Below are 8869 nucleotides of genomic sequence, written 5' to 3' on the forward strand. Positions count from 1 at the left end.
ATCGTTACACTCTCCGCTCAGCACTGGCAGAGTCAAGAAATTTCCAATCCCCCAATTTTGCGTGGTTCTACCATAATAGGCAGAACTCTCATCCTGTTCGAATATAAGTGGGTCAAAGTGGCAAGGACCACTTCACTGGGAGGAGGCGCTTGAGCTGCGGTCTTAAAATATCTTGGGGCCGAGCGCGAAAGCCCACGCATGTAATCCCACAATTTGGGAAGCCGAAACGGGCGGATCATTTGACGTCTGGAGTTCGAGACCAGCCTGACCAACAACGTCTCTACTAAAAATACAAAAATAAATAAATAAATAATAGCCGGGCAAAGTGGTGCACGCCTGTAGTCCCACATACTCGAGAGGTTGAAGCACGAGAACCACGTGAACCCGGGAGGCGGAGGTTCAATGAGCCGAGATTGCGCTACTGCACTTCAGCCTGGGTGAGAGAGCGAGGCTCCGTCTCAAAAAAAAAAAAAAAAAAAAACTCGGATAAGCCCCGGAGACCCTGCGCGCGAGAGCCACCAGTAACGGAGGGTGAAGGTGGGGCGCAGTGAAGGCCAGGCCCGCCTCTGCAGGCCCCGCCTCCAACAGGCCCCGCCCCCGACATCTGCTAGGCCCCTCCCCCGACAGACCCCCCCCCCCCCACCGCCAGGCCCCGCCTCCTGCCCCCCCCTCCGCCGCAAGGTCCCGCCTCCTGTCAGGCTCCGCCTCTAGCCTGCCCCGCCCTCCGACCCGCCCCGCGGCGCATTGTGGGATCTGTCTGCCGGCGGGTGGTGGAGGACAAGGCGCTCCGTCATGGGTATCCAGTCGGTAAGACCCCTGTTCCGTATCCTCCACTGGGAGACCCCTCCCCATCTGGTTCTAGCCACTCAGCTCCAGACCAGGGGCTGTCGCTGCCGACCCCGCCCTGTAGGGCTCTGGGCCCACCCTGGATGCTGGCGTGCCGGTCCCTTACACCTGGGATCAGGACCCTGCCAAGTTACCCCTCTGCCCTTGGCATGCCTCCGCGCTGGAGCTCGGGGTCGCCACCCCTGGAACGGTCACCACCTGCGCCCGGGGCTCTTCCCCAGCCTGGCGGTCACGCTGCCTTCTCTACCCACAGAGCCCCGTCCTGCTGGCCTCCCTGGGGGTGGGGCTGGTCACTCTGCTCGGCCTGGCTGTGGGCTCCTACTTGGTTCGGAGGTCCCGCCGGCCTCAGGTCACTCTCCTGGACCCCAATGAAAAGTACCTGCTGCGACTGCTAGACAAGACAGTAAGTTGGGGAAGAAAGGGGCAGGGTAGAGGAAGGGACCAGAGTGTTCCTGGCATGGAGGGGACAGTACCCACGGTGGTTGGGATACCCAAGGGATGTGGCAGTGCCAGGCGTGCTTGGTGAAACACTTGTATCCTCCACCCTCCAGACTGTGAGCCACAACACCAAGAGGTTCCGCTTTGCCCTGCCCACCGCCCACCACACTTTGGGGCTGCCTGTGGGTAAGGAAAGTGTGGAATGGACTCCTTTCCCTGGTATCCTCAGAAGGTGACTCCCCTCCTGGGGTCTCATGAAACATGCTGCTTCAACCTGTTTGCTCCTCACACCACTCCCCTTCCCCGACTTGGCTCTGCATCCTCCAAGCTGTGAAGTGCCACTGGGCCCCTCTAGGGTGTGGCTTCCGTGACCTCCAACCAGCTTTAACACTCAACAGTCTTGCCTCTTCCCTGCAGGATTTGCTTATTACTCCCTCTGAGCAAGCACTACTAACTTCTTCCCATTGCCCAGACCCTTCTGACTCAACTGTCAAGGTCCTGGCACTAACTGTTAAGTGTTTTCCTCAACTGGGGTTTTATGAGGGATCCAACTGAGGGCTCAACAGGGTGAATCTTCCCTGCCTGGTAGCTCCTTGGCACCACAACAGGAAGCAAGACATCTTGTTCTCTCAAATCTCTCGAGTATTTTGAGAGCAGCACATCACAGACAGCCCTTATGTAGCTCTCTGCACGTCCCCAGGCAAACATATCTACCTCTCCGCCCGAATTGATGGCAGCCTGGTCATCAGGCCATACACTCCTGTCACCAGTGATGAGGATCAAGGCTACGTGGATCTTGTCATCAAGGTAAGGGACTAGGAAGGGACACTAGGGGCTGCTTACACCTTCTTTCTGGGATTTGTAGAAATTTCTAAGATTTGCCTGATAGCAGGAAATGGCATGTACTTTGTGGATGTGAAGAAAGTATGTAGACTTTCTTTCTGCATGGAAAAGATAGCAGCACATAGCTGATCCCTGCCCCAGCCTCAGGGAGGTTTAGTCAACATGCGTTTAGTCATCCTGAAAGTCCCTGCAGATCCAACCCAATGCTTTCTGCTTTTTGCCAGCCAGGTTGGTTTGCTTTCCTCCACCTTAAAGCTTCAAAGTGATATTCCAAATAAGGTATTTTTCTCTCTGTCTTATAAGGTCTACCTGAAGGGTGTGCACCCCAAATTTCCTGAGGGAGGGAAGATGTCTCAGTATCTGGACAGCCTGAAGATTGGGGATGTAGTGGAGTTTCGGGGGCCAAGCGGATTGCTCACTTACACTGGAAAAGGTACTGACCTGTCCTCTCCTTGAGCCTGTCTCCCACTTTACCAGTTCCCATATGTCTGTGTGCACACGTGTGTGTACATGTGTGTAAGGGCCAGGCCGCCCTTCCTTCTAAACATAGCACTGATATAATAGAAAGGCATGTTTCTCAGCCTCATTTGCCCCAGGGAGCAGTTCCTCACCCACCTGAATTCCCTAGCCATGGCAGCTGTGGAGATTACTAAAGCAAACATGTGCCCCTCTTCCCTCCTTCAAAAATTTGCGCCCCAGCCCACCCCCGCCAGGGTGAGCTATGGAGAGAGCCAGAGATAGCTTTCAGCCCTTCCCATGGGAACAGCTGGGTGCATTAGCAAGTCCCTGGAGCTGCTGTGTACCACTTGGGAAAATAGATTCACATCTGGCTCCGTGCCTGTCTCCTTCACCAGGGAGTGACACTTTGCCAGAGGCAGCTGATATGCCTCGAGGCCCTGAACTGACTCACAGATAGCCCTGGCTCCATTGTCCCTCAAGTGTATTATTGTCAGGGCTGGCTCAACTCAAACTTCCACCCAAGTTCCAGGATCAGATTTCATAGCAGCTGCTCAACTGGGCTTGGGCAGATTTTCAATTCTGCATTTGTTTTCTAAATTTGCTGTATTGACTTTATTATTCCATTGCTCTCTTCACCTGATTTCTCAGGGCATTTTAACATTCAGCCCAACAAGAAATCTCCACCAGAACCCCGAGTGGCGAAGAAACTGGGAATGATTGCCGGCGGGACAGGTGCATTACACGGAGGGTCTTTCTCTCCCACCATTGTTGATTGTTTTCCTAAGTGACCCTCTGGAGACTGGTAATCATAGCCAAGTTGTTCATCAGGGGATTTCTGGCAATGCTTAGAGCTCCCTAGTATCTGAAAAACAAACTCATAAGCAGGTAGAAACCAAAAAAAATTTTAACTGATGGAATTAGAGAAATCCAAATCAAGTGAGCTTTCCTCATATTGAAAGGATCTAATACATTTTAGGTGACAGAAGAGGGAAGCAGCTAGGAATGACTAGCCAGGAAGAAAGAAACATTGCACACAACAATGTATTAGACACTATGTAGTCTAATAGTAGACACTGTATGTAGCCTAATAGGCTGCTATACATTAGACATATAAATTAGACACATATGTATGTATATATCTATGAAGTAGGTATTAGCCTTTCCCTTTTACAGAGAGACAATGGAGGTCCAGAGAGGCTAAATGATTTCCACAGGGTTATTTAACTGGTAATGGCCTGGAGTAAGATTAGTATCTGGCTCTGCCTGATTCCTAAGTATATGCACTTAACCTCTCTCCCAGTACAGTGTTCTAGAACCCTCATCACTGAATCCGGAAGTACCTGGAGTCATCTGACATGGGAGTCCTAGCTTCCAAGGGACTTTCAGAAGAGTCTTAGATTGGTTCCTAAGAAAGATTTCTACAATATGAACTTACATGAATTTGGAGGGTGTCTGGAAATGTAGATATTGGAGAATATGCAGGAGGAGTTTCGAGGATGGGAATGCTAAAGGAAAATGGAGCAGAGTGATGAATGAGCAGAATTAAGATGAAAAGGCTAGTCAGCCAAGAAGCCAGGACAGGGCAGAGAGTGTGGCCAGTACATTTCACTGTGGGGTATCTTCATGCAGGAATCACCCCAATGCTACAGCTGATCCGGGCCATCCTGAAAGTCCCCGAAGATCCAACTCAGTGCTTTCTGCTGTTTGCCAACCAGGTTGGTTTGCTTTCTTCCACCCTAAGACTTCAAAATTGCTGTGTGGGTAGAGCTGAGAAACATGGTAAGAATGGGCAGAACTGGCCCAGTGCCCTGTTTTAGTCTCTGCCCAAGGTCCCATCTCCAAGGTACAGGGCCCTCTTTTACTAAGGAGGAGAAAGGGCAGAGCACTGAATCAAATTCCTTTCCTGGCAAGCAAGGAAAGAAAACTTTTCAGGTATCTACTCTGGAGCAGAGAAACTTGGATCTTCTTGGTTAATTCATCTGTATTCCTTCATAATGTGTAGATAAAGGCGGTTCCCCTCTTCTCCTCATCCGAACTCCCTAAAAGCACTGCAAGTCTTGCATATTTCCTAGAATTTTGACATTCCCTTAACATTCTTTTTCCTAGTTGGAAAGTTGTAGCAGCAAAATACTTTTTTGTTGTTGTTATCTTTTTTTTTTTTTTAACATTCAAAACAACAGCAAAATATTTTTTATGTGGGCCTGAGAAGGTTCCTTAAGACTTTCCTTCCCCTTTGCCTTCCAGACGGAAAAGGATATCATCTTGCGGGAGGACTTGGAGGAACTGCAGGCCCGCTATCCCAATCGCTTTAAGCTCTGGTTCACTCTGGATCATCCCCCAAAAGGTATCCCTCCCATTTCTGGACATCCCACTATCCCTTCATCATCAAAACCAAGGGCTTGCCCGTCTGTGAGTTCTGGCTTCAGTGGCCTGCCTCACACTGCCAACTTGAAAGTCTGAGTGCACAGACACAGTGATCTGGTCCCTTTCCTTTGGGTTCCTGTTTGCCAGGTGGGTGACAGGGATGGCTATGCTGCTATGGCTCAGCCTAAAGCAGGCTGAGTGTACCCATTCCCAGCTGCTGCTACAACTTGACACTTTCTCAGGAGCCTTTCAGGTCCCTTCCCAGTGGCCCATTCTCATGGCATCACACCCTTTGCCGCTTGTATCTAGAGTGTAAGTACTTTCTTCTCCCCATACTTCAGACTGGGCCTACAGCAAGGGCTTTGTGACTGCCGACATGATCCGGGAACACCTGCCTGCCCCAGGGGATGATGTGCTGGTGCTGCTTTGTGGGCCGCCCCCAATGGTGCAGCTGGCCTGCCATCCCAACTTGGACAAACTGGGCTACTCGCAAAAGATGCGATTCACCTACTGAGCATCCTCCAGCTTCCCTGGTCCTGTTCTCTGCAGTTGTCTCCCACCCATACTCAAGCACTATAAGCCCTAGATTCCTTTCCTGAGAGTTTTGGCCTTTTTCAGCTCCATCTAAAGCTGAAATCTGGATAGTACCTGCAGGAACAACATTCCTGCAGCCATGGAAGAGGGCCAAGGCTGAGTCGCTCCTTGGAAGGCCCCCTAAATCTCCCCGTGGCAACAGGTTCAGGAGGCGTCCATGGAGCAGCTCCTTCCATGGAGTGGGAAAAAAGGGAGCGTGTACCCTTGGTCCAAGATTGGCTAGTTCCTTGATGGCATCTCACCTTCTTTATGTCTGTGGTGAAAGGAACAGTCTCTGCAATGAGTCTTACTTAATATTCACTGTTTTCCCTATGCGCAAATCCATACACGTGAGTGTAAGTGGAGCATACTTCCAGAGGCGGCCTTATGGAGATGGCAGTTTCTCAGACTCCATGGAGTCTGAAAGATGTGTTTCTGTGTGTCTCTCTCAGCCCCTGCCCAGGCTCGAGGGAAACAGCTACTGATAATCTAAAACTGCTGTTTGTGGCAGGAACCCCTGGCTGTGCAAATAAATGGGGCTAAGGCCCTTGTGTGATATTGAAAGGGTTGTCATGTCTGGGGGCCTCGTTTCCAAATGCCCGAAGACCTGGGGAGGAAGGGTTTGCCAGCAGGGAACTCTCCCAGGTGTTCCAAAGAACCTTTGAGAAGCTGTACCACGTGCTGAAATGTGAGCTGCCAGTAGACTTAGTGATCATCTCAGCAGCTGTCTCAGCAGAGCCAGAGCTCTGCTTCTCCCTGGAGGCCCTTGAGGTGGGGGAAGGAGAACACACATTAGAGGGGACTTTTCTGAGCCCAGCTGCCCCTCGCAGTGTTCCCTTAATATGCCACTCTTCCCCTTCTTCCTTCTGGCCCATCCTTCACCGTATTTATCCTTCAGGGAAGCTGGCACACAAATCAAAGTGTTGCCTTTCTGTTTGGAAGAGAAGCCATCTCCTTTAAAAAGTAACCTGACATCACCAGCCCCGGCCAGACTTGTTGATGCCTGGACAGAGTTGGCCTTCCCGAGGCCCAGCTGTCCTGAGCGCCAATCTACTCTGCTATGGAAGGCCAACCCTTTCCTAGGGCAGGACTAGGGCAGCCTCTCCAGATTCTTCTTTGTTAGTCTTACTGGAAGAAAACAATGTGATGGGCTCAGAAGGTCGGTCAGCATTGTTCTTCTGCTTCTCAACAACTATATATAGCTGTTCCTGAGGCTCCTGAGAGAAAGGTTTATGAGACCCTCAGGATACACTCCTCCCTAGAACAGAGGCATCAGTAAATTCTGTTGATGCTTTTCCATCCAGCATTTCTTGATCAGCTAACGTGTATGGCACTATGCTCTGTAACACAGTCTCAGCCACGTCACCTCCAGAAAGGAAAATGTTGCCTAGGAATGTTGGGCTCAGACAGTGACGCAGGATTGTAAAGAGAATTTTCCTCATGGAAGATCACCATTCCTTGTCTGGCATGGGTTTTTGCCTCATGCACTCAACATACAAATGTTTATTAAGGACTTGTCATGTGCCAAGCACTGTGCTAGGTCCTGAGGATACAAGTGTGACCAAGACTGGTCTGAGACACCCAAAGAACTCACAGTCTAAGATAGACAAGTGACAAATAATTATAACAGACTGTGACTAATACCAAGCAGAGGTACATACAAAGTGCAGCTGGGAAGAGGTTGAGAAAGATTCAGAAAGGAAGGAAGGGGAGAAAGACCTAACATTTTTTACAGTCAGGGCAACATAGTGAGACCCTATCTCTACAAAAACAATAAAAATTTACAAATTAACTGGGCATGGTGGCACAAATCTATAGCCCAGCTACTTGGGAGGCTGAGGTGGGAGAATCCCTCAAAGCCCAGGAGTTCGAGGCTGCGGTGAGCTATGATCTTATGATCATACCACTGCACTCCAGACTAGAGGACAGAGTGAGAGCCTGTCCCTAAAAATACAAAGAAAAATATTTTTGAGTTAATAGCTGTATATCAGGAACTATGCTAAGTATTCGATCCATAGCACATAATTTAATCCTTATGATACTCATATGAGTTGAAGATTAATAATTGGCCAAAGGTCGTACAGCTGGTCAGGGGCTGGCAGAGCCTAAATTTGAATTTAGGATTGTCTGAGGCCAAAGTCAAACCTAGAAGTGGGCATTGTAAACTGCTGGCATCTTGCAGCAATGAGAAGGGCAGTCCAACAGAAGGATCAGCCTGGACGAATGAAAGAGAAGTTCACTTTAGAGAACGAGTTCACCAAGGCCCAACGTGCCAGAGGGAAAATGGTCTCCAATGAGGCCTGAGAGGTTAGAACCAATTCATAAAGGGCCTTGAAACACTATGCTGAAGAAACCTGGACCCAGTCCTGTGGACAGTGGGAAGTTTCTGAGGGTCGGGCAACATGGTAATAGCTAACATTTACAAAGCACTTAGCATTGGCCGGGTCTCATAATCAGAGCCTGCATGGATTATCTCACTAAATCCTAACAAAGACCCAGTGAAATGCTATTATTTTATTCCCACTTTTCAGATGAGGAGATGAGGTAATTATCATTTGGAGGGGTTCAGTTATGTGTTCAAGATCATAGGCTGGCCTGGGACAGTAGCTTGGCTCTATATGACTTCAGAGCCCATGCTTTTAACCGAGACCAAGAGAACTAACCCCACGTCCCTGAGGCACCTATGTCAGATTACAATGAGTCGCTTTCTCTGCCATTAGAATGGCACTAGTTGCACAGTGAACTATGATCTCATGATTCCACTACTGCACTCCAGCCTAGGTGACAGTGAGAACCTGTCCCCCCCCCAAAAAAAAAAAATTGAGTTAACAGCCATATACCAGGTACTATGCCAAGTACTCTTTCTACATCACATAATTTAATCCCTATGATAATCCTGCGAGTTGAAGGGTTGGTCACAGGAGGAAGATCCACATTGCTGTTCAGCAACTGTGTATTGCCGTATCAGGGTCTCCAGAGCATGGGCTGTAAAGTCACACAGCGCCACGCTTCTGTCCCTGGCCAGTCCGTCACCTTGAGCACATTACGGAACCCCTCATCTGAAAAATGGGAATAAAATAAATACTATTTCATTCTTGGCAGAAATGAGAAAATGGCCAGACCCTGAAACCCCCTTTTGTGTTGTGTGGTTCAGACAAGGGCTGCACGGCCCTAGGTCGTCTCCCCAATCTGCGCTCTGGGTGCGTGTGGGAGCAGGAGCTGGGGCGCAGGTTCGCCAGCAAGAGTAGTTAGAAACAATTCGGCTCCCTGACAAGAAAATAACAGGAGCCAGAACCGAGGTCTAGCCCAGGGCCTGGCACATGGTAGGCGCTCAGTAGTCTGTGGA

At 49.8% G+C, this 8869-nt stretch overlaps 1 protein-coding gene across 1 annotated transcript; it reads left to right on the plus strand.

Moving 5' to 3' along the window:
- The first annotated feature begins 698 nt into the window (after nt 1-698).
- CYB5R1 (cytochrome b5 reductase 1) lies at nt 699-6087 on the plus strand. The gene is made up of 9 exons (XM_003938292.3): nt 699-807; nt 1100-1249; nt 1398-1470; nt 1985-2091; nt 2431-2560; nt 3235-3318; nt 4216-4301; nt 4831-4930; nt 5292-6087. The coding sequence occupies exons 1-9, from the start codon at nt 793-795 to the stop codon at nt 5462-5464; spliced, it is 918 nt and encodes a 305-aa protein (XP_003938341.1). The 5' UTR covers nt 699-792; the 3' UTR covers nt 5465-6087.
- The last annotated feature ends 2782 nt before the right edge of the window (nt 6088-8869 follow it).

This window comes from Saimiri boliviensis, chromosome 14 (genome assembly GCF_048565385.1).
Source record: "Saimiri boliviensis isolate mSaiBol1 chromosome 14, mSaiBol1.pri, whole genome shotgun sequence".
Lineage (NCBI taxonomy): Eukaryota > Metazoa > Chordata > Mammalia > Primates > Cebidae > Saimiri > Saimiri boliviensis.